Source organism: Schistocerca gregaria, chromosome 3, assembly GCF_023897955.1.
Source record: "Schistocerca gregaria isolate iqSchGreg1 chromosome 3, iqSchGreg1.2, whole genome shotgun sequence".
Classification (NCBI taxonomy): domain Eukaryota; kingdom Metazoa; phylum Arthropoda; class Insecta; order Orthoptera; family Acrididae; genus Schistocerca; species Schistocerca gregaria.
Window position 1 is genome coordinate 597,302,570 of NC_064922.1, and position 27,525 is coordinate 597,330,094.

Here is a 27,525-nt window from a genome sequence, read left to right on the forward strand (position 1 = left end):
CACTCTGAGTACCCATTTTTTCGAAATACAGCTCTCAGATGTTCCAATTCCTGGGGTAGACTCTCTGTGTCAGAGATAGTGCGCGCCCTATGTACTAGAGTTTTACATGACCTAGGGTACCGTCAGCCCTCAGTCTCCATAGTGAATTTGATGTTGGGGTGTATGGAGTTTAGATGTGTAAGGAAGTCAAGGAGTTTATCCATACCATGTGGCCAGATGACGAACGTGTCGTCCACGTAACGGAATTGTGTTTTGTCCTCCGAATAAAACTCGTGCACTGGTGGGGAGCGCCAATGATGACCTCGGTTTGAGGAAGGCCGGCATGTACCAGATTCCGTGTCAATGTGGCAAGTCGTATATTGGTCAGACGATGCGTACCGTCGAGGATATATGCCATGAACACCAGAGGCACACTCGACTGATGTATCCGAGCAAGTCGGCGGTCGCTGAACATTGTTTGTCAGAAAATCACGCTATGGAGTATGACCGCACGAGGATTCTGGTACAGATGTCGAGACACTGGGACAGCGTTGTAAGAGAGGCCATCGAAATTCGCACCAATGACGACCTCATAAACCATGACTGTGGCTATAATCATAGCAAGGCTTGGGAACCAGCGATTGGGTTAATCAAGAGTAAATCGAGCAAACGCATAGTTGTGCCGACCACAGCAGACAGAGCCATCACACCGACGTCACCTCAGACGCCGTCGCAATCTGTTCCACCGCGCTACCACGGCGCCGGGCGCGGACGGCGGAGGGAGCAGCCATAGCGTACGGATCTCCGTGCCGGCACGTTCACAGGAGCTCAGTCCGTCAGTTCACCTGATGATGGCGACATGTTTGATCGCTGAAATATTGTGCCCGTTGGACACTATAGACCGGCAGTACACCCATGGATATTTTGATTATCAAATATGCCGGGAGAAACTCAAGAATCACAAGATCTGAACTGTTTAAGAAAGGGGAACAGTGCAGAGAGGTGAAAATGACAACACATAATAGATGGAACAGGCTTAGTACTTCTTCCGGCAGCTTTGTTCTTTGTTGTAAACATGAAAAAAAGCTTGACCTGTTTCTTTAGGTCAAGACTGATGTACCCCCAGCAGATTAAGTGCAGACAAGCAACACCAGACTTCCAGTAAGAAACTGAGAGGTAAGTACACAGGGAAACCAGTAAGTAGTAAGAAAGTTTTGTTTCCAGGTAGTTCTCGTACTAGAGGTGTAGAACAGTTGTTTCAGGATGAATTAGCACTGAAATAACAGCTCACTTTATTTATTTTTCCTGGTGCTGGTCTGGATTAGGCAACAGGGGTTTTAACTCTGCACAAATTTCATCAAAGAAAGTATCTTGGTTTTACTGCGCAATAGTGCTGACTGGCATTTCTAGTATCATGTGGAGTGGGTGAGATCTGGTAAACAGTGTTGGCACAGAGTAACATTAGTTTCGAATTTGTGTGTTATCTGACACCACATGAGTGGCTTCATTTGAACTCTTCTTTCAGCCGGGTTAATCTTGAGTTGGAATAGCTGCTTATGTTAGATAAAGGATCAGATATTGGTGTTATTCCTGTTGATTCTATCAGTATATGGGATTATAATAGGCATGGCCTTCATCTTAGAAGGAAAGGACAGCTGATTGACCTAAATTAACACATAGCTTATTGTGTGTGTGTGTGTGTGTGTGTGTGTGTGTGTGGGTGGGTGGGTGTGTGTGTGAGGGGGGGGGGGGGGGGGGCAGCGAGGGAAGGTAGAGGTTAGGGTAGAAACAAACATCCAGTTTGAGAAAGAGACTAAACAGCATAATTCAAACAAATTATTCTCTCCAGATAACATTTCTGTCAGTGTGAAATGCCAGCTATATATATTGTAGCAGAATATTCAGAGGCTGCAGGACAAGTAATTAATACTTATTTGTATTGAAGAATTAGTCATCAAACCCAGCTGACCTAATCTGCTTCCTTGAACACCATGTTATCACTAGTAGACAATAGACGCACGCCCATGCGCCCGCGCACACGCACACGCCGCGCGCGCGCATGCATGCACGACTGCAGTCTTTGGCAACTGAAGCCACAGTTGCAAGAGACAGCAGTCATGTGTATGTGGGTTGCATTTGCGTAAAATGGTTCAAACGGCTCTGAGCATTATGGTACTTAACTTCTGAGGTCATCAGTCCCCTAGAACTTAGAACTACTTAAACCTAACTAACATAAGGACATCACACATATCCATGCCTGAGGCAGGATTCAAACCTGCGACCATAGTGGTCGCACAGTTCCAGACTGTTGCGCCTAGAACCGCTTGGCCAACCCGGCCGGCTGCATTTGTGTAAGTGGCATTAAAGTTCCTGGCAGATTAACTGTGTGCCAGACCGAGACTCCAACTCAAGACCTTTGCCTTTCGCGGTCAAGTGCTCTACCATCTCATTTTTATTTGTGCCAGTCTTAAAGCTTATTTGTGGCAGTCTTTTTGTCGTGCCTATTTGCAACTCAGCATCTCCACTGTATGGTGAGTAGCAACTTTTCTTTTCATAATATTGTTACATTCCATCCTGGATTTTCCATTATTCAATGTAATCGCTAGTATAGATTTGCTAAGGGTTATAGGATTTACGTTAGCATCTCACTTCTGTACAGTAGAAATTTGAAAAGGAGGAGTTGCCACATTCATCAGATATTGTCATATTTATTTTTATTATCTATTTTATTTATGTAAAAGTATGCAACAGGAGTCGAATTTCATAACAAATCCTTTATAACAGTAAGTTTACACTGAGCATCTGCAGGAAATTGAAATCTGTTCATCTGTTCATGCATCACCTTGAAGCTCTATTGGTCTACTTAACCATAAAGAAAAATGTAATAGTGGCTGCTGTTGACTTTCTTGGAAATTCTTGGAAATTCATCTAGTGAGAATTTATTGCAGTTGTTAACATTTGCATCTAACTTTATTCCTAATGTAAACTTGCCAACTGTGGTAGTTAACTGCTCAAAAACATCTGTGCCCCTACATGACACCAGCTGGATGCACAATGCCAGTGTTGTAGCTTAGCAGGTGGACTAGGTTGGGGTTGTGTCATGTGGGATGGGTGGATGGAGAGGAAGGTGGGAGGAAGGAAGAGGGGGGTGAGAGTGGGAGTGGGGGTTGGTGGCTAGTGGCTTGGGGGAAAGCAACCAGTTTGCCAACTAGGAATGTGGGAGGAAGGGGTGGCAGACACGTGGCTGGGTGGGCATATGATTCACATGTGTCCGAGTTTGGGCAGCAGTGCTCATTTAAGGTGATATGTGAATATGAAATGGGAGATAGTGATAGGATGGAAGAAGGGGAATCTGTGGCGTGAAGGGTGTAGGGACAATGCATTACCGGAGATTGAGGCCAGGATAATTACCATTTGTATAGTTCAGAGAAGCTGGCTACAGAGGGAAGGATCCACATGGACTGAGTTATGAAGCAGCCATTGAAACTGAGCATGTTATGCTCAGTTGTACGTTGTGCCACCAGATGGTCCACTTCGTCCTTTGCAAAAGTTTGGCAGTGGCCATTCGTTCTGGTGGACAGCTGGTTGGCAGTCATACCATCATAAAAAGCTGTGCAATGTTTGCAGCACAGTTGTTATGTGACATGGCTGCTTTAACAGATGGGTAGGCCTCTGATAGGGTGGGATAAGCCTGTGATGAGTATGAAATGCTGGGTGGTCTTGGCATGTCTTGCACCTTGGTCTTCCGCAGAGATATGATCCCTGTGGCAAGGGATTGGGAGAGGGAATATAGGGATGGACTAGGCTGGGTGGGAAGCTGACGACCACTTTAGAAGGGGTGGGAAAGGTCTTAGGTAGGATGTCCCTAATTTCAGCACATGATGATAAGACAATCAAAGCCCTTACGAAAGAAAGTGGTTTGGTTGTTCCAGTCCAAAGTGATATTAGGTAACAATGAGAGGGCTCCTTTGGTGCTGATTCTTGGGGCTGTAGAAGGATTTAAGTTGTGTAAAAATATGGCATGGGAAATCTGTCTGCATATTTTTTGCTGTGGTAGGGATGACAGCTTTCAAAATTCAGGTACTGTTGGTGGTTAGTGGGTTTAATGATGACCGAGGTGTAGATGGTGCTTTCAGTGAGGTGGAGATCAACATGCAGGAAGGTGGCACGCTGGACTGAGGATGACAGGGTGAAGCGAGATGGGAGAGAAGGTGTTGAGGTTGTGAAGGAATGATGATAGGGTATCTTGGTCCTGAGTGGAAATGATGAAAGTATCAATGAATCTGAACCAGACTATAGGTTTGCAGTTTTGGGAGGCTAGGAAGGTTTCCTATAGATGGCCCACAAAGAGGTTGGCATTTGAGGGTGCTGTGCTGCATATTTGTTTGTACGCATACTCTTCAAAAAAGTTGTTGTGTCAGGATATAGTAGGTAAGGTGTATGAGGAATGATGTAGTGGGTTTTGAGTCTGAAGGACATTGGGAGAGGTAGTGTCTGATAGCAGCATGGGAATGAGGATGTTTGTGCATAAAGAGTTGGCATTAACAGTGATGAGTAGGGATCCAGGAAGTAAAGATGGTGGAGAATCTGTGAAGGTAGTGGTTAGTATCTTTTATGTGCAAAGCTAGGTTGAACTTTCTGCCAAGCAAAAAGGGCAGAAATCCTTTCTCTGGGAGCACAATAGCCAACAAACCGATTTCCTGTGCTGTATCCTCACACTCCCTGTCCTCCCTCCGTGCTCAAGAATCAACTAGAAATAAGAACACCCCCCCCCCCCCCCCCCCAAACCTTGTAACCCAGCATCTCCATGGACTGGAACAACTGAACCACATCTTTAGTCAGAGCTTTGAGTATCTATCATCATGCACTGAAATGAGAGAAATCTTACCCAACATCCTTACCACCAATCCTGAAGTGGTAGTCAATTGCCCACACAACCTAAACAAAATCATCATCATCATCATCATCATTATCCATCGCCAGGCCAGTCTCAATCCAACCCTTGCACAGGAATCACATCCCCATAGAGTAGCCATGTGGAAGACCTGCCCAATCTAACGACCTAGTAGTTCCTACTCCATTCCTGTTACATGCTTACACTTTCTCATCAGAGGCAATGCCACCTGTGGTCTATCAATTAGCTGCAACCATTGTGACACTTTCTACACTGAAGAGCCAAAGAAAATGGTACACCTGTCAATATCACGTAGGGCCCCCACGAGCATGCAGAAGTGTCGCAACATGATATGGCACAGTCTCTACTAACATCTGCAGTAGTGTTGGGGGGAATTAACACCATGAATCCTGGAAGGCTGGCCATAAATCTATAAGAGTACAAGGGGGTTGGATATAACTTCTGAACAGCATGCTGCAAAGCATCTCAGATATGCTCAATATGTCCATGTCTGGGGAGTCTGGTGGCCAATGGAAGTTTTCAAACTCATAAGAGTGTTCCTCGAACAATTCTGGATGTGTGGGGTGTCACATTGCCCTCCTGAAACTGCCCAAGTTCATCTGAATGCACAATTCACATGAATGGATTCAGGTGATCAGACAAGATGCTTACATACAAGTCACCTGTCAGAGTTGTATCTGGTGTCCCATATCACTCCAACTGCACACGCCCCTTACTATTACAGAGCCTCCACCAGCGTGAACAGTCCCCTGCAGACATGCAGGCCCTGCAGACATGCAAGGTTCATTGATTCATGAGGTTGTCTCCATACCTGTACACGTCCATCCACTTGATATAATTTGAAATGAGACTCGTCTGACCAGGCATGTTTCCAGTCATCAACAGTCCAATGTCAGTCTTGACAGGCCCAGGTGAGACAAATTTTTTATCATGTAGTCATCAAGGGTACACGAGTGGCCCTTCAGCTCCAAAAGCCTATACTGATGATGTTTCATTGAATGGTTTGCATGCTGACACTTGTTGATGGCCCAGTATTGAAATCTGCAGCAGTTTGCGGAAGGTTTGCACTTCTGTCATGGTGAAAGATTCTCTTCCGTCATCATCGGTCCCATTATTGCAGGATCTTTTTCCGGCCACAGTGGTATTAGAGATTTGATGTTTTACCAAATTCCTGATATTCACGGTACACTCGTGAAATGGTTGTATGGGAAATTCCCCAATTCATCGCTACCTTGGATATGCTGTGACCCATTGCTCATGTGCAGATATACAATACCACATTCAGATTCACTTAAATCTTGATAACCTGGCATTGTAGCAGCAATAACGGGTCTAACAACTTCGCCAGACACATATTGTTTTATAAAGGCTTTGCTGACCGCAATGCCATATTCTGCCTGTTTACGTATCTCTGTATTTGAAAATGCATACCTGAACCAGTTTCTTTGGCATTTCAGTGTACATGGATGTGACAAATAACAAGCTGTCTGTCTGCATTCAAACTGTACTCCAGAGACAGTTGGACCACCCTCTCGCTGAGCATACCACCCAACACAACGTGCTTCACTTCGCTTCAGTCTGTCATCCGGGTTCTTTTCTTGAACACCTGCTTTTCGGAACTGTGCTGATGGGAACTCTCCCTGTAACATGTCCTCCATTCATGTATGCCTCTTGGCCTCCCCTCCCCTCTTTGTGGCCCCTCCACCACAGCCAACCAATGTTGCATCTGGCAGCCCACTAGTTGCAGTTGGGGTTAGTGCTGAGATATGGCAGTCGCCATGTGTGTGAATGTATGAGAGTTTTGGTGTCTAGGTCTGATCAAGGACTTATTCTGATAGCTGGATTATATCTAGCTTTATTTGTCTGTCACTCATTGCCACCTCTACTTAATGAGTATTAATATATCGTTTTCATATCATTGTTATTCCATTCTGGGTTTTTCCATTATTTATATACGCTCATGTTCATAAATTAAGGATAATGCCGATACATGGTGAAACAACGCTCTGGTGGGCAGTTTGTGTGTTTAAATCACCTCAGGGTATGACCATGTAGTGCATTTGACTTGCGGTCATCGCACAGTGACGCTGGCAGAAGTCCACATACACAGAGGTGTGTTGGTGATGTCATAGTACAGTGCAGACAGTAAGTGTGTAGACATTTTCAGATGTGCTAATGGTGACTGTGTGATGGAAATGGCTCAAAGAACACATATTGATGATGTTATGAAGCGTAGAATACTAGGGTGACTGGAGGTTGGTCAAACACAGCAGGTCGTAGCACGGGCCCTCTGCATGCCACAAAGTGTGATTTCAAGATTATGGCAATGATTCCAGCAGACAGGAAACATGTCCAGGCACTAGAGTACGGGACATCCACAGTGTACAACACCACAAGAAGAGCGATATATCTCACCATCAATGCCCGCGCACAGCCACGGAGTACTGCAGGTAGCCTTGCTCAGGACCTTACCACAGCCACTGGAACAGTTGCCTCAAGACACACAGTCTACAGACGACTATACAGACATGGTTTATTCACCCGGAGACCTGCAAGGTGCATTCCATTGACCCCTGGTCACAGGAGAGCCCGTAAAGCCTGGTGTCAAGAACACAGTACACGGTCATTGGAACAGTGGTCCCAGGTTTGGTTTGAATCCACGTATAGCCTGAACAGTGATTGTCGCCGAGTTTTCAGGAACCAGATACCAACCCCTTAATGTCCTTGAAAGGGACACGTATGTAAGTCGTGGTTTGATGGTGTGGGGTGGGATTATGATTGGTGCACGTACACCCCTGCATGGCTTTGACAGAGGAACTGTAACAGGTCAGGTGTATTGGGACGTCATTTTGCACCAGTATGTCCACCTTTTCAGGGGTGCAGTAGGTCCCACATTTCTCCTGATGGATGATAACGCACGGCCCCTCCGAGCTGCCATCATGGAGGAGTACCTTGAAACAGAAGGTATCAAGGGAATTGAGTGACCTGCCTGTTCTCCAGAACTAAACCCCATCAAGCACATCTGGGATGTTCTTGGTCAACGTATTGCTGCACGTCTTCAAACCCCTAGGACACTTCAGGAGCTCCTACAGGCACTGGTGCAAGAATGGGAGGCTACACACCAGTAGCTGCTCGACCACCTGATCCAGAATATGACAATCTGTTGTGCAGCCTGTGTATATGTGCATGGTGATCATATCCCATACTGATGTTGGGGTACATGTGCAGGAAACAGTGGCATTTTGTAGCACATGTGATTCGGGGCAGTTTTCTCAACTTATCACCAATACTGTGGACTTACAGATCTGTGTTGTGTGTGTTCCCTAAGTGCCTATGCTATTAGCACCAGTTTTGTGTAGTGTCACGTTGTGTGGCACCACATTCTGCAATTATCCTTAATTTAAGAGCATGAGTGTATTATAAATACAGTAATATCATACAAAATTAGTTGTACATAAAATCTTACTTCTGCGCATCTTTAGTGCAATAATGTGATCAGTGTACATAAATATTGTGAACCACTTCCTGTTTGAGGATGTATGGCTGTAATAGCCTAAGAATTATCTTGTGCATACCTGCCAACTTTTCAAAAGAGCTCTCAGTAAAACCAACGCGTGACAAAAAATCTAATGATTTTCCACATAATCTAGCTCTACAAAAATAATAATACTTCTGGGCTACAAAATACAATAACTCACACTTTAAACAGGATATTTCAATGAAATCACATCTACTTACATCATAGACCAATGATATAATCAAGAAGAGATCCTCATTAAACAGCAGCAGGCATGAAGAATATTGGTTTGAAGCAAATGTAGCAGGACGTCCTTGGCAAATTAAGCACATAAGCAATAACTGAAAAAGGCTCTACACAGTAAAACTTGCTTACCGCAACACAGGGAATGAATTATATAATACAAACTGCAAATCACATTCTAGTTCGACGTAAAAGTCATAGTTTTGGGCTTTTTAGCTTCTTGCAAAAAGTCTTGAGAAGGTATTTTGTCATAACAGGAACCAGAACTCCTGGTCTTCAAAACAGAAATAGACTCCAGAGATTCATTGAACATGGATGATCTGAACTCTGTTGTATTTTTCTTCACAAGGTTGAAAACATGTTCACACTCTGTATTGCTATGAAGTATGGTGAGAATAGAAAACATTACTCTAGAAATTTGATTATTTAAGAAGTCCATTAGCTCCACGAATTCCTGGTATTTGTGCCCAACTGGAATCACTTTCAGCATCTTGATTTGCAGCCAAAGTGTCATCTACCTGAAAAGTGCCTCTGAAGCTCATTCACAGCCCCATCTGTAGTTTCATTCCCTTCCTTTGATAAAATGATCGAAAACTTTTCCAAGAAATAATTAATGGAAGAAAACTGTATATCTTCAATTCTGTCTAATCTAGCAACTTGAGCATGCTTTAATACATCATCCTTGAGTGGAAACTTGTTGATGTGTAGTCAGTACGAAAGTAGTTTCTCATTCATGAACAGAAAAGGGATTTAGCTGTATCCTGGAAATATTGATTACGTTTGAAGTCTGAATTCCAATAAGTAACTCATATTCACATATGGAAAATCCAGGGTGGAATGTAGCATATTATGAAAAGGAAAGTTGCTAATCACCAAACTGCATAGACACTGAATCGCAGCAGATAGGCAAAACAAAAAGACTGTGCCGAGCAAGGTGGCGCAGTGGTTAGCACATTGGACTTGCATTCGTGAGTACGACAGTTCAATCCCGCACCTGGCCATCCTGATTTCCCTAAATAGCTCCAAGCAAATGCCAGGATGGTTCCTTTGAAAGGGCAAGGGCGACTTCCTTCCTCATCCTTCCCTAATCTGATGAGACCGATAACTTTGTTGTCTGAGTCTCCTGCCCCAAACAACCCAACCCCAAAAAGACTGTCACAAATAAGCTTTCAGCTAACAAAGCCATTGTCAAAAATAAATGACAAACACACACACACACACACACACACACACACACACACACACACACACACACACACACACACAGAACTGCAGTCTCTGGTGGCTTCAGCTGCCAGGGACTGCAGTTGTGTGTGTGTGTGTGTGTGTGTGTGTGTGTGTGTGTGTGTGCCATCTACTTTTGACCGAAAGCTTATTTGTGATAGTCTTTTTTGTTGTGTCTACCTGCAACTCACCATCTCCACTATACGGTGAGTACCAACTTTCCTTTTCATAATAATGTTACACTTACCACAATGTCGATGAAGAAACAATACCGCATAACTAACAAATTGCAGATTTTTTGTTTTTCAGTCAGATGATGTTGTTGACTGTATGCACATCTGCTCTATATGCAATAATGCCGAATTTTTAATTATTTACAATGAAAAAATTATCTAAAACAATACTGCATATGTGACACAGCAAATAAATAGATGGCAATACCGCGGAACTGTAAAGAATTAAATACCGCACATCTACAATCTAGGGATACTGTAAACAGTACCATGTAAATACAAAAGCACACACAGCCACAGCATGTTGTTACTGCCTTATTACGTATTTAACAGTGCTCGAAAGTGGTCCCATGCTTGTAGCTTCATTCGTGATAATGGACAGTGATATAGATGACGATCTTTTTACTGAAGAAGAAATTGTTCCTCAGCTGACATCAGCTTATGAAAGCGCAGAATCATTCCTGAGAGTGACTGACAGCAGTAAGAAAATTGATTTATTATTCACCTTTGAAAGTTAGTAGCACCGCAAGTGTGTTATTGTGATATAAATCAGAATGCCCCTACTTCACTTGCTCTGTGCTTTATTCATTTCTGCAAAAGATTTCTAGACTGTCCACTTTCTTGTAGGATCTCCCGTAAACGCAGAACAACAACAGGCGAGAAAAGCTGTAGTGCTGAAGTTACATTTACCGAAGAAGAATTAATTTAGTATATGGGGTTCTCAGTTACTGTTCCTGCAACATCTAATGACGCAGATAAATTTTCTTGGGATTATTGTTGATAGTATTATTGATGCCATCGTTCTCATAAATACATGAATTTGAGCTTCATCTTTGTCTGCTTAAATTAATTTATAAATATTTTTCTGCCTAGAAACTTCAGTGGCTGTATCCAACAATGCTCAAACTTAAGCCACAGTTACAGTTTCCACTAGAGATGACAGTAACTCACACTCACTGCTATGCGATGGTGCTCATTGTTCGCCAAACCCTCTGGATAAATTATCGGAAGATCATGGGAGCAATAATGATGCTGACAGTGAAGGCCAAGAATTTTATGATGACGTAAGCAGTGACAGGAAAAGTAAGTCTAAGCCACATCCTGAAGATTGGAAGAAAAATGCCAATAAAATTCTGAGAATGCATGCACAGGCGTATATTGGATACAAAAGAAGTCCAATTGGTAAAAACGCTCATGATACTCCAAGACAGGCACGAAAATTAGGTCCAATATGTACTTCGAAGATGTGCCAGAAATCCGTTCAAAGGAAGTGTCATCAATTTTCTGCTGATGATAGGCGGGCAGTATTTAACACATTTTGGGAAAAGATGTCAAGGGATAAGAGGAAGGTTTAAGTTACCAACCTTGTGGACGTAATTCCAACCAAACTTCCAGGAAAGAACACTGGTGAATCCAGGAGAAAAGAAACACTCATTTATCATTTGAAAAATGAGCTGCAGAAACATAAAGTATGACAAAAGATGTTTCTCAATACTCTTGGGATTAAGAATGGACTGTCCGATATTGGCTGGATAATTCCACATATGGAATGAGTCCTGATACAGAATCGTCATGACCTTGAATCAAACAGACGAAGAAGAAAGATGAGAGAATCTTTATGAAAGAATTCCTGGACTCTCTTCCGAAACTTCCGTCACATTATTGCAGGAAATCCTCCTCAAAGTTGTACCTTGAGCCTATTCTACAATCCAAACAACAGCTGTATGGACTCTATGTGGAAAAATATCATCCGGCGAAGATTTCACCATTTACTTGGGCTACCTTTAACTTGATTTTAGAAGATAGTAATATTAGCTTAATTTTCCCCCAAGGAAGACCAGTGCAACTTGTGTTGTAGTTACAGACTTGGTAACTTGAGTAAAGATGTATGGAAGCAACACACAGAACGGAAAGAGCAGGCAAAAGATGCTGAGAAGAAAGAAGCCCAGCAGAAGCTCTGCTAAATGTACACCATGGACTTACAGGCCATGAAAGTAGCTCCATTTTTAAGTGCAAGTGCAGTTTATTATAAAACAATGCATAATTTAGAAAGTCACGATGCAGTAAGTTACTGGTTCGATGAAACACAAAGTGATTTGGTTGCATCATGTTTTGATGTTCGGACAACATGGTTGTGGAGTAACAGCGATTGATATAAAATTAACTTAGCATTAAGAAAACAATCTTAATCACATTTATTAATTTATTTAGTGCCGATCAGTTTCAGTCCAGCTCCGGGGCCGTCTTCAGGATGACCATACTGTAAAATTTCAAAATATATCTTAGAAAAAACTAATGACAACCATCTTATAAGAGTGGATTACGTAAATATAATGCTTTACCCGCTAGCTGACTACTGGTGGCGTCAAGTCTACCAAGGTGTGGCAGGAGACTGTAAAGAATTTGCCTTATGCCCGGGTTTATATAGCAATTTATGAGCATGTGAGCATAAGCAACGCCTCCAGTGGTGACCAATGGTAGACGTCTAGGCTTAAAAATTGAAGTATAAATACAATTTGTGTTAAGTTTACTATTTGAAGAAACCATGTTCATTTTACAAAACACTGTTATATAAATAAACATAACAGAGTATGTGAAAAAACTTTTCAATGTCAAACTTATAAAAGAATGTTAGTAAGTTACCTTATCTCCATTCGTAATATACTATGGGGGAAAGGAAACAATTTCCTGTCTATAATCTATTTACTTTATGCTTATTTATATCCTATATCGATTATTTAATAATGTAACAAGTTTAAGTGTGTGTATCTGTAATCGTATATACAGAGCCCTCTAGTCCAGGCACTATGGATGCTGTTGCCATGGTAGAGGTCCAACATGGCCGTCCTCTCTGCGACGATGTTATCTGTTGCCTAGTCCATGCCCTATGGACGCTTTTGTTATGGCAGCAGCGCAATATGGCTGCCCCCTTTGCCACACTGCTGTCTGTCGCCTAGGCAACGATAGGATCGATACCACACTTCAGAAGGAAACCATCGTCATAGTGCAGAATATATTGGCAGCCTACACTGTGTATAGAGGTGTCCACCCAAAAATATGAACATTTTACCTTTACATTTGATTGTATAAACAATATTTAGTGAGTGACGATGTATTAATTTTTATTTTAATAGAAGTCTGTTGTCGTATTGCTGTTAGCTGCATAAAAGAAAATATTTTGTAAGTAGTTATGTAGTTGTGAAACTATACATTATGCTGAGAGGAAATAGCACATATGTCCATTCCTGGTTTGTAGTATGGATATCATCATTTGGGCACCGTTGTGCTACATGCCACATAGGATTATGATAAAGCTATGTAAAACTTGAAGTAAATGTCTTAAGGTCATAGTTAGATGTCATATAACTAGAAAATTTATGGACATCAGTTTGTATTTATACTTCAATTTTTAAGCCTAGACGTCTATCATTGGTCACTGCTGGAGGTGTCGCTTATGCTTGCGTGCTCATAGCTTGCTATATAAACCCAGGCATAATGTAAATTCTTTACAGTCTCCAGCCACACCTTGGTAGACGTGACATCACCAGCAGTCGACCAGCGGATAAAACATTATATTTACGTAACCCACTCTTATAAGATGGCTGTCATTAGTTTTGTCTATGATACATATTGTAATTTCACAATATGTTCGCCCTGAAGATGGTCCCTGCAATGGGCTGAAACCTGTCGGCAATAAATAAATGTGTTTGACTGTTTTCTTAATACTAAATGCATCATGTTTTGCCTCATGCATCATGGACACCCTATCCAGAACAATTAAGGAAAATCCCATTCAAGTCATTCTGTACTCTGGCGGCTGCACATATCAGAACAGAAACGTGATATCAAATGCTCTTTTAAGATTAGCAATTGATACTGGAGTATTGATTACACAAAAATTTTTGGAGAAATGCCATACTCAAATGGAATGAACTCAGCTCATAGTTCCATTGAGTAAAAGCTTAAAGGATGTGAAGTTACACTTCCTAGCCAATATACTATGATATCTGAAAAAGCGAGGGAAAAAAAGCCACAGTCATACGAAGTCCAATACCTAGATTATTCCTTTTTCATCAACTACGCACAGAAAAGTTTGTGGCTGAACGACTCAATTAGGCCTGGAAGAGCTGTAAAAAATGGGTCTACAGTTACTGATCTGAGGGTGTTACAGTACCGCCCAAATGGTACTATTTACTACAAGTGCTCTTTCAACGAGGTGTGGCAAGAATTACCGAGGTATCCGAGGAAAATTCTTGGAGATATCTACTGTCCGAAACTATACAAGGAACGACTGAAAAGTCAAGAAATCCAAATGGGATCATTTACAACTTCAATCTGTACTTCCTAAAGATTGTCACAGTTATTATGACAACATTCCTTATGAATGAAAATTATTGCGGAGGTAACTGTGTGACAAGTATCAGTGCAGTGTAATTCTCTGTTGCTTCTTTGAGTGACGTTTAGGATTTTTCTTGAAGAAATGTGCAGACATTATTGGAACGATGTAAACAGTATGCTTATTTAAAATGTTTCTATGAAATCTTTCAATAAAAAATGATTAATGCTACAAAACATGTTCTTACTAGCTTTCTCAGCACCAAATACCAACATAAATCGTGTCACATCATGCCGGGAGACTGACAAACAAATTCCACGTAAGTAACAGATCATGGCATAAATACTAAGACAATTCCGTGTATGTGCTGTAATTAAACTTTCTAAAGCGAATTTTTTTTCACATTTTTATTTGATCCAATATTTCCTTGTAGTGCTATGACACAAATTTAGTGTCACTGTGAAATGTATTAGGCATTTTAGACAGTTTTTTGTCTCTCGTGTAAAATTCTTATTTTGTTACGTGGTATTGTTTTGCGTGTCTTCAATTTTGTCTAATCTAGCAACTTGAGCATGCTTTACCACATCATCCTTGAGTGGAAACTTGTTGATGTGTAGTCAGTACAAAAGTATATTCTCACTGATGAAAAGAAAAGGGATTTACCTGTATCCTGGAGATATTCACTATGTTCGAAGTCTGAATACCAATAACTAACTCATCATCACGCCCGGAAAATCCAGGGTGAAATGTAACAATATTATGAAAAGGAAAGCTGCTCACCAAATAGCATAGACACTTAGTTGCAGATAGGCAAAACAAAAAGACAGTACCGAGCAAGGTGGCGCAATGGTTAGCGCACTGGACTCGCATTCAGAAGGACGATGGTTCAATTCCATGTACGTGCCTGCGTGCGTGTGTGCATGCCGTCTATTTTTGGTCGAAAGCTTATTTGTGAAAGTCTTATGTAGTGCCTACCTGCAACTCACCATCTCCGCTATATGGTGAGTAGCAACTTTCCTTTTCATAATATTGTTACACTTATCATCATGTCTTTGATTTTGAATCAAGTTGTACTCAACATCAAGCAATGAGGAGCTTTTGACAACTTTGGAATTAACAAACTTCGTGAACAACTGCTTCAGCAAATTCATTAGAATTTCTACGAAAAAGTGAACTTGTGGGGAAGAGGTAGGAAGGGCAACATTCAATTTGTCAAATACAAGAATGGTCACATGAAGGAAAGTGCCAAAGACCTTGTTCAAGTTTGAGGACAAGAACATAAACAATTTTTCTCATGTTTAATAGCAGAAGTCTTACTTTTTAGGGTGGCTTTGTCACATTTGGAAGAATATGCTATTCTTTCAGGGGCACTTATACTAACAAAATCAAGAATTCTCTTCTTCTGATACTCTTTCGATCAAAGGACCGAATTATGTTCCCTTCTATAAACCTAAGGGGTGCACATGCCTACAGAGTGGCTGGTTAAGAAAACAGCAGTACATGAAGGGGCGCACTGGAAGACCCGGGCTGGTTGGTTCTAACGTATTAATCCAAAAGCTAATGACTACAGTAACATTTGAAACAGGCTAATATCTCTTAATCGAGATGGACCATGGGTGCCTTGCACCCTTTGCTTGGAGTCATTTGGTGACATGGGAAAAACCAAGTTCAATGGAACGCCTGGCGGCAAAGGAGAGCCAAAATGGCCAGGGACAGGTTGCTGATAAATCAGCCTGGTAGTCCTGGTGTGCACTGCACTGCATGCAATAGTCCAACTGCTGATACCAGTCGGACAAATCGGGCATCAGGCACCATGCTTTGTGCTCCTGTAGTCTGTAGTCAGTGTAACTGCCTTGAGAAGATGCAACTCGGGAAGGCGGCTTGGAAAATGTGCAGCAGCACTCCTCTCATTAAATGGACTGAGACAAGACAACGGTGATGAGTGCGAGATAAGAGTTCTGCAATTCACATGTACCCCAGCAAAAATGTGGCTGACAGTGATGCAGGTCACATGCTGTTGTGCAGGCAAGCTGCTGAGAGCACGGCTGAGGATGTTGCCTTGTCAGAGCAGAACAAGATACTACTTGTGTGACGGATTGGCATGCCTAATGTCTGGAAAGTGTGGTCATCTAAGTTCTAACCCAGCAGAAGTGACCAGTGAGGGTGTTGTGGGGCTGGTTTCCAGTCCAAGTAGCCCTTCGTCTGTTGCTACAGATAGATGCGAGGGAATGAGTCACCATACGATCTATTTTTTTCAAGTCTAGGTATTCTGAAAGATGTCAAGATTGTGGAAATGTTTGGATACGTAATATTACTTACTCTTTGAAGAAAGAAAGAAAGAAAGAAACGGATCCCACTGGTCCGATGGTGTACTACCCAAATATCTGCCTAAAGATAACCACCTAGTACATACATGCTTCATAACTTCCTTTGCCCCTTCATTGTGCATGTTCTGAAATTTCTGAAGGCTTTTTTTTTTTCTTTTTTCTTTCTTCTGACACTCTTCTCTCAGAAACAAAATATATGAACAAGGATTTCATTCACTTGAAATGGTAATCTCCCAGCACCTTTTTCAGCTGCTAGATTAATCACGCAGCAAATGCAATAGATGATGGCAATACCTGGTTGGACTTGCTTCAGAAATACTGAAACCACATTTTTGTGTGCTGTCATAATAGAAGCATTTTGGAGCAGAAAGCCACACAGTTTTCAAATGGTATGTTATGAGAATTCAGTTGTGATAACATCACATTACATATGGTGTTTGCCCTGCTGAGTCCCCATCTAACGTTGGTATGATTAGCATAGTGCTTACTACTTTTTCCTGCAGAATATCATAAAATGTGGCAACAACAGGATACAACGTTGCATTCATATCATTGCTTCAATCTGTTGCCGAAGAAAATGGTCCATTCTGAAGGCACTTAACAACTTCAGATGATGTATTTTTTGCCATTTTATTTACAAAGCATGACATTTTGTGACCACAGCTACATTTCTTTTCAACTTCTGCTGTGCATAACATCATTTTAAATAAAGCATCAGCAAGATCACCCTGACTTAAGGACCCATTGTGTTCCACAAAAAAGAAAATAAACAGACACTCTGCCCTAATTATGTCACTGCCCACGTTTCCCGACTTAGGAAAAAAAGGTGTTAGATTTTCTTGTTACTTTGCTTCAAAGTTAATGTAACTTATGTGTTTACTGCACTTCACACAATCATTTAAATCATTCTTACATGATTTGCAATATTAATATTGCACCCACATACCATGCAAAAGACAAATTTTTCTCCCTTTCCTGACTGTGCTATGCACGGAAAATCAATGGAATATGATTCTTTAAATGTCCAGAAGTACTGTTTCTTGTTGGATTTATTCATGAATCCTACAACAGGAATATAGTGTATGAAAATGCCCGAGAACGAATGTTTCAACATGTACTGAAACATCAAAGGAACCTGGGTCACTAAATTATAAACACTCAAGGTAATCAAACACTTCACTGAAACATATCAAAGCACACAAAGTCTTAAACCACTAAATGAACATGACGCAAACATCATGGAAAAAAGAATATGCACAGGGTATAAAACACAAACACAAACACACACACACACACAAATGTAACAAGTCCTCACATGGTCAAAGAATATGGGTTAAGTCACAACAAGCAAACAGAGTGGAACAAAGAATTTGGCAGAGCCGAGCCTGTTGACATGTAAAATTCACATGGAACAACTGTTATCCCGGCTTTAAATTCAGTTCCAATGATGCCACAAACATCACAAGGTTAAAAGCACCAATCATATCAAAGAATAAGTTATCGAATATCATAGACTTGCCTCTGACCCACGCAAACAATCAATTATACAAAAGTGGGGTGATTACACAATTTCTGTAAAATTTTGGGGCTAAACCGTAAAAGCTGGCAGCTTTGCTTATGCATCTTATGCACCATATGCTGAAACACATTTTCAGTGAAGAGGTAAAAACACTTTTTGATTTATTCCTCAACTGTGAGGAGCAATCCACTTCGGATCTGTGGAAAGAACACAAGCATATCTCTTTATGTAACTATGTTTATATAGTCTTGCTTAATGAAATTTTCTGCATCTCGTCACTATGAATCTATGGAACAAAAGATATAATAATAATAATAATAATAATAATAATAATAAGAACAACAACGAACAGGACATGGAGAAACTGAAAAATATGAAGATGGCCTTTAATGAACACTTGGAAGCAGAAACAACTGATAAAACATCCGACCGATAAAGTTTTAAAGTTTCCAAAAATAACACTACTGTTTTAGTGTGCTATAAGCTGAAAAAGCTATTTCATCATTTGCAATGTAAACACAATTGGAATTATATCTTTTAAGGACACAAAAGGAGTAAATAATAGCTCCAAGGACCTTTTTGTACAATAACTCTCATTCTGACACAGTTTCCTTAAAGGATGTAAAACTCAAATTACAATCAGCTTCTTTTAAGAAGGGGAAGACCCAGGTTCAAGTCCTGGCCGTGGCACAAATTTTAATTCATTTCTTTAGCTTCTATCATTATTGTAAATATGATGAAAGACAAAACTAATTCATTATTGAGTAATACATACCAGCAACTGGCGAGCGACAGCGACTCTGCTGCGTTGTCCACTCACGACATTGGCCATATGGAAAAGACACACTGTAGGCATTTTTATCAACACATCTTCCCTCATTCTGACACCAAATGCATTCCTCCTGCGTGCAGTTGTAACAGGATGTCAGTTCGGCACAGATACTTCCACATGGCACAGACTCCTGCAAGGACGCAAATAACAGCAATGGACAATTATAAAAGGTAGCCTCTGAGACCTTCCTTCAAAAATGCCACGAACAGTAACATTACTGGAGCTCTATATTGTACTGTTTTTTGAGCAATGGTCTATTCTCATAAAGTTATTTCTGATTACAATCAAATACAAAACAGATTTTGTTCTCTTTAAACCTATTTGGTGTGCTGTGTAAATAATTACCACTTGGAAGGAAAATTCAGAACACTGAGATGAAGTGGCACAGTTACCAGACGATCCTACAGCTAAAAAAGTAATAAGAACACATTTCAAGAGAAATCATAAGCAGTATCAAACATGCAAAAGTAGCAAAATTGCATTCACTGTGTTCTATGTAGGTTAAAAAAAATGTAATGATTGACCTACTTAAGATCTTAGCAGAAGTGAACACATTATTAGAAGAAAGAAAGCATACCTATTCTAATATAAGGAATATGCAGGTGGTCAAATTATCTCAACGATATAAATCTATAAAGCTTATTCATAATTGACGGTTGGTGACATAAAGGAGGAGGTGGCGAAGAAGTTACAATAATGTGACAGTGAACAAGCCATTGTTGTTGTTGTGGTCTTCAGTCCTGAGACTGGTTTGATGCAGCTCTCCATGCTACTCTATCCTGTGCAAGCTTCTTCATCTCCCAGTACCTACTGCAACCTAAATCCTTCTGAATCTGCTTAGTGTACTCATCTCTCGGTCTCCCTCTACGATTTTTACCCTCCACACTGCCCTCCAATGCTAAATTTGTGATCCCTTGATGCCTCAAAACATGTCCTACCAACCGATCCCTTCTTCTAGTCAAGTTGTGCCACAAACTTCTCTTCTCCCCAATCCTATTCAATACCTCCTCATTAGTTACGTGATCTATCCACCTTATCTTCAGTATTCTTCTGTAGCACCACATTTCGAAAGCTTCTATTCTCTTCTTGTCCAAACTAGTTATCGTCCATGTTTCACTTCCATACATGGCTACACTCCAAACAAATATTTTCAGAAATGACTTCCTGACACTTAAATCTATATTCGATGTTAACAAATTTCTCTTCTTCAGAAACGCTTTCCTTGCCATTGCCAGTCTACATTTTATATCCTCTCTACTTCGACCATCATCAGTTATTTTACTGCCTAAATAGCAAAACTCCTTTACTACTTCAAGTGTCTCATTTCCTAATCTAAATCCCTCAGCATCACCCGATTTAATTGGACTACATTCCATTATCCTCGTTTTGCTTTTGTTGATGTTCATCTTATATCCTCCTTTCAAGACACTGTCCATTCCGTTCAACTGCTCTTCCAAGTCCTTTGCAGTCTCTGACAGAATTACAATGTCATTGGCGAACCTCAAAGTTTTTACTTCGTCTCCATGAATTTTAATACCTACTCCAAATTTTTCTTTTGTTTCCTTTACTGCTTGCTCAATATACAGATTGAATAACATCGGGGAGAGGCTACAACCCTGTCTCACTCATTTCCCAACCACTGCTTCCCTTTCATGCCCCTCGACTCTTATGACTGCCATCTGGTTTCTGTACAAATTGTAAATAGCCTTTCGCTCCCTGTATTTTACCCCTGCCACCTTTAGAATTTGAAAGAGAGTATTCCAGTCAACATTGTCAAAAGCTTTCTCTAAGTCTACAAATGCTAGAAACGTAGGTTTGCCTTTTCTTAATCTTTCTTCTAAGATAAGTCGTAAGGTCAGTATTGCCTCACGTGTTCCAACATTTCGACGGAATCCAAACTGATCCTCCCCGAGGTCCGCATCTACCAGTTTTTCCATTCGTCTGTAAAGAATTCGCGTTAGTATTTTGCAGCTGTGACTTATTAAACTGATAGTTCGGTAATTTTCACATCTGTCAGCACCTGCTTTCTTTGGGATTGGAATTATTATATTCTTCTTGAAGTCTGAGGGTATTTCGCCTGTCTCATACATCTTGCTCACCAGCTGGTAGAGTTTTGTCATGACTGGCTCTCCCAAGGCCGTCAGTAGTTCTAATGGAATGTTGTCTACTCCGGGGGCCTTGTTTCGACTCAGGTCTTTCAGTGCTCTGTCAAACTCTTCACGCAGTATCGTATCACCCATTTCGTCTTCATCTACATCCTCTTCCATTTCCATTATATTGTCCTCAAGTACATCACCCTTGTATAAACCTTCTATATACACCTTTCTGCCTTCCCTTCTTTGCTTAGAACTGGGTTGCCATCTGAGCTCTTGATATTCATACACGTGGTTCTCTTCTCTCCAAAGGTCTCTTTAATTTTCCTGTAGGCAGTATCTATCTTACCCCTACTGAGATAAGCTTCTACATCCTTACATTTGTCCTCTAGCCATCCCTGTTTAGCCATTTTGCACTTCCTGTCGATCTCATTTTTGAGACGTTTGTATTCCTTTTTGCTGCTTCATTTACTGCATTTTTATATTTTCTCCTTTCATCAATTAAATTCAATATTTCTTCTGTTACCCAAGGATTTCTAGCAGCCCTCGTCTTTTTACCTACTTTATCCTCTGCTGCCTTCACTACTTCATCCCTCAGAGCTACCCATTCTTCTTCTACTGTATTTCTTTCCCCTATTCCTGTCAATTGTTCCCTTATGCTCTCCCTGAAACACTGTACAACATCTGGTTCTTTCAGTTTATCCAGGTCCCATCTCCTTAAATTCCCACATTTTTGCAGTTTCTTCAGTTTTAATCTACAGGTCATAACCAATAGATTGTGGTCAGAGTCCACATCTGCCCCTGGAAATGTCTTACAACTTAAAACCTGGTTCCTAAATCTCTGTCTTACCATTATATAATCTATCTGATACCTTTTAGTATCTCCAGGGTTCTTCCACGTATACAACCTTATTTCATGATTCTTAAACCAAGTGTTACCTATGACTAAGTTGTGCTCTGTACAAAATTCTACTAGGCGGCTTCCTCTTTTATTTCTTAGCCCCAATCCATATTCACCTACTATGTTTCCTTCCCTCCCTTTTCCTACACTCGAATTCCAGTCACCCATTACTATTAAATTTTCGTCTCCCTTCACTATCTGAATAACTTCTTTTATTTCATCATACATTTCTTCAATTTCTTCAAGCCATAGGGGACTAATAATTAGCAATGATAAATATCAAACGAAATTTGGCAGAACAGCAAATATGAAAGTATAAACTTATTTACGCAAGGAACTTGAAATAAGAAGAGTGGCAAATTAAAACCTTGAACTGTTCTTGCAATAAGACAGACTTAATTTCATGAAGTTTCAATGGGTTCTTCTCAGAGCCAATAATATCCTTTGTCTTTGGTGATGGTCACACAGGGTGTACAAGTGGGGGAGGGATCATGGATTTTTCTGGATTTCTCAGTTAAGAAAATTCATTTTTTCCCCCAGGTGAAAATACACTTTTTCCTGGATGAAAATACACTTCTTCCTTGTTAAACAACAATATGCCTTCCTTCAGAGCTATAAAACTAACAAATCCTTTTAATGGTAAGGGTATTGTATAAGTAAAACTTCCCAGCACTTAGAAAGTGAAACCCAGTAAAAAACAATACATTGTGGAAAGATCTTTTATGATGGCCAACAAACAAGAACACAGCATATTTTGTATTTTGAAATTATAAATATGAATTCCACCAATGACAAGCCAATCATAATTCATGTTACATGACTTGCCAGCCAATAAGCGCAGATATTCAGAAAATAGAACTTGTGATGTCATCAGCAAATAGCAGCATCTCTGTTAAGTGGTGCAAACACACAAACTAGAAATTAATACACATTCACATGAAAAGCTAAGCTTCCACTTATAACACTGGTCATTAAAATATTTTTGCTGTTTTTTTTCTGAGGGTGCGGTTAGAGAGGATCCTAAGAGCACAGTTTAAATTCCAGCAGAAAATATTTCTGATGAACACAATTATAAAGTTAACTTCAATGTACTGAACATTCTGTGGTTACCTGGTTGAATAAATGTTGTGACGAGCACTTTGACTTTTCCATAGAGAAGCCAAATTACATGTGAAATTGCTCAATAATTCAGGTCGTAGTTTTTTTTTAAAGGATAATTACACGATTTGCCATTGTCACTGCATAACTAACCCTGAAGCTTGATTTTTTAGTGTGTTACCCTTTAAGATATATCAAACACAAATACGCTGCTAAGTTTTTAATAATGGTATGAACACTAGGTCTTCTGGGCCCAAACATTTTCCAAGAAGTTGGTTGTCAAAATGTTAAGTTTTGAATGAGAGACGCCTCTCCATAGTTAAGATTCATCTTGCTTAAAACGAAAATTTACTTTGAAAGTAACATTTCTCAATTCACCAATTGCAATATTTTCCCGTGACCCGTTAGAAATGTAAACAGTTGTGATGTCATGCTCATTGAAATTAGTTCGTTGTTACAAAGTATTGCATAATCTTCGTCCTAAGGCCTTTGACACCTTTTGCTGTCATCAAAAACTTGTGTGTTCAATGTGTTTGTTGTGAATGGCACATTTTCTTTGCAACTTAAGTTTTACTTTGGTGTTGTTTTCTCATTTATGTTTTCTTGTGGCAGTATTATTCTGCAGTAGCAGGTCAAAGGAAAATTCTTTATTGGAGTAATAGTCCTTACCAGTCAAAATTACAAAAATTTAACTAGAAACTGAAACAATGAAACATTCCTGGAATTCTAAATAAGCTCCTGGGTTTTTCCTGGATTTTTCACACTTGAAAAAATTCATGGGTTTTTCCTGGATTTCCTGTAACATGACAGATTTTTCAACCAGCCTTGTGATATTGGTAGACTGTGGCCCCTCACAGTGAAGAAAGCCAAGACTCTTGTTTCCACATTCTTCCTCGTTTGTTGTATCTTCCCTTTCCCTTTATGCTGTTCTGATCAGGGATGCACTGTATACATTTTGATGGAACATCTTCAAGTTTTGTAGCTCGAATAGGAGGCTTTCACTGATGATTAGCAGTAAAACAATTGCTATCCCGAATGACTCAGATATGGCAAAGGGATGACTATATCTTAGGGCATCAGCCACACCATAGCTTTATGTATTCACAAAGACGGGGATTCTTTGCAGACAATATTCACTGAGCTATAAACTGACCAAATACTCAGCAGAATATCTAAAGCCTCTTTGGTAACACTGCCATCATCGTGTGAAGAACTCTGCCAATTTCATAACAACATTTAAGGGCACATGAGTAAAGAGGGAAAGAGGTGTCACGTTATATTGCTCTTCACAGAAGTACCCCTTTGAATTCCCTGGCACTTCTGGCTCATCATTCTGAGCCACAAACAGCAAAACTCTTGGAATGTGAACCCACCACCTCCACCTATACCAAGTGTAACTGTGACATTTATGAAAAACATTGCTGCACAGTAGCCATTGGGTCCCCACTGGCCCTGGGATTGAAAATCTTTGCATGGAACAGTTTGAAGCGATTTTACTTCAAAGTGTCCACCTAAAACCTATGCACTTTTTCCGCTATGTCAATGATATGTTCATGGCACGTGAGCATGGCAAACAGGCACTGAATGAGTTTCTAGAGCATGTACACAAAATCCATCAAAACATTACATTCATACCGTAACTAAAAGATAACTGATGTTTCTCCGTCTTGAATATCAATATAGTAAAAGAAGTTCTGGGAAAACGTAAATAATTTATGAGTAAAGGAGACGACGCACCAAACAGAAGGAGCATATGAAGTCTTAGAAAAGCACATGCAAAAGACAATGAAAACTTGCTAGATTTCAGAAGAAATCATTTGAAGAGATTAGAGTAAACACATGCAAACACCCACACACACACACACACACACACACACACACACACACACAGACACACACACGCGCGCGCGCGCTCACACACACTAGCATACAGGCATTCCTACAGTGTGTAAGCTATACAGGATGAAAAGTATTTAAACTGACAAACTCTGGGAGGTTGTTGGGGACATCAAAACAAATATTTTTCCCTAATGTCATTTTTTTCCTATTAGGATTATTTAAACCGGTGGAGGCCATATTACGCTCTTCAGTTGTAGCCAACTGCTGTCCACCAGTGTAGTAGTGCACTGTCACTGTTTACTAATGTAGCGATACACCTGGAGTGAGTACACTGATAAGGTTGGTGCATACTACGTAGCACACCACAACGGACGAGCTGCACAGCGGGATTATCAACAACAATATCCTAACTGCCGTATCCTGCATCATACGACCTTTGCTCTGCGTGAGACCGGGTCATTTAGCAGATTACCTGGACAGGGATGCTGTCGCACGGTAACAATGCTGCAATTTGAGGAAGCTGTCTGGCAGCATGTGGAGCGGGATTCTTCAGTCAGCACTCATAAAACTGCACGTAACATGGGGACGAATCAGATGAATGTAAGAACAGTCCTTTGAGAGCATTTCACTTATAGCGTGTCCACAACCTGGAACCAGTTGATTATGCACCCAGAGCACAGTTTTCACAGTGGTACCTGGAACAGTGTGAAATGCATCCTACATTTCCATCCTCTGTGTTGTTTACCGGTGAATCAACGTTCGGGCGAGATGGAGTCTTCAACATGCACAATTCACATGTTTCGAGTAAGGATAACCGACATGCCACAGTTGCTAGCGTACATCTAGTGCTGTTCTTCATTAATGTGTGGGTCGGTGTTGTTGGGGACTGTTTAATTGAGCCCTATCTGCTACCTAGGTCATTAACTGGCAGGCAACATTACAATTTTCTCACCAGAGCATTGCCAGAATTGCTGGAAGACGTCGCGCTCCCTACAAGACAACACATATGGTTCCAACATGACGGGGCGCCGGCACATTTCAGTTGTCGTTTGCATTGATTCCTGGACCAATGGTTCGCAAGAAATGTGGATGGCAGAGGTGGTCCAGTACCATGGCCTGCTCGATCCCCAGATATGTCTCCTCTGGACTTTTTGTGTGAGAAGAAATGCGCAACCCTGTTTATGCAACTCCTGTTGCATCAGAAGAGGATCTGGTTGCTCGGACAGTAGCAGCAGCAGGAACAGTTCAGGATACTCCTGGGGCTTTTGCCCATGTCAGACAGAACATGATCCAATGGTGTAACCTTTGCTTACATGTCAATGGAGGCATTTTTGAAAATCTACTATAACTGAAATTCAGTTGCGTTAATTTGTTGTCTCTTGGTCATAAAAAAATGGAAAAGTGTTTGTTGGTTTAATTAATTTGCTGCCAGAGAAATCTTCCCCTACTGGTTTAAATACTCCTCATAGGAAGAAATGACATTAGGGAAAAGTATTTGTTTTGATGTCCCCTACAACCTCCCAGAGTTTGTCAGTTAAATACTTTTCAACCCTGTATGTGGGACAGGTGGCAGGTGTCATGGGAAAAGGGAGAAAGAGGTGAGAAGCAGGAACATCATACCCTCGCCCTTCCACAACCTGCACACTTCTCTCACAACCACTTCATCTGGTCCTTCTCAACCCAATGTGCCACCTTAATGGATGCTGAACTGCACCTCTCACATGGATCCACCCACACCTCATTGCTGTTGTGGTCTTCAGTCCTGAGACTGGTATGATGCAGCTCTCTGTGCTACTCTATCCTGTGCAAGCTTCTTCATCTCCCAGTACCTACTGCAGCCCACCGTATTTACTCAAATCTAAGCCGCACTTTTTTTCCGGTCTTTGTAATCCAAAAAACCACCTGCGGCTCAGAATTGAGTGCAAAAAAACGGAAATTCTGAAAAATGTTGGTAGGTGCCGCCACAACTACCTTATGCCGTCGAATATATGTCGCGCTACACAGGCATGCTTTGTAGGCACAGAGATGAAAAGAGATAAATACTGGTGCCAAAACCTCCTCGTCAGACGAGCTTTTTTTTTCTCCGCCGCGAGTTTCGACCACTGCATTTTCATCCATTATTCATTGAAGTAAATACAAACTCCGTATTGTTCATCTTCGAATGTAGCAGAATTTCAATGTACTACGAAAATCCGACTGGCAAGACTGTTAGGGATGTTTGTCAATATGGCCAAACCTACATTCTGAATTTTTTCCTACCTGTGAAAAGAGATGGTTGCTAAAAGGAACCTGATGAAATGTGAATCACATGCAGTATTATCTTCACCATAAGAATAATACGAATTTAAACGTTTTGCCATGTATTCTTTCATGTTTTTGCTATCTCATTTAAATCCTGTCTGCCTAATAAACTACGAAACTTGAGTGAGACAACAGCAAACGCGGAAGAATATACGTATCGTGTCATGT

At 40.8% G+C, this 27,525-nt stretch overlaps 1 protein-coding gene across 1 annotated transcript in view; it reads right to left on the reverse strand.

Annotated features, from left to right (window-relative positions):
• Positions 1-27,525, reverse strand: part of LOC126355900 (attractin-like protein 1) — a 278,201-nt gene that overhangs the window by 123,406 nt on the left and 127,270 nt on the right. The window contains exon 14 of the mRNA XM_050006409.1: positions 19,069-19,255. Coding sequence (XP_049862366.1) covers positions 19,069-19,255 — 187 coding nt within the window. The remainder of the gene's footprint in view (positions 1-19,068; positions 19,256-27,525) is intronic.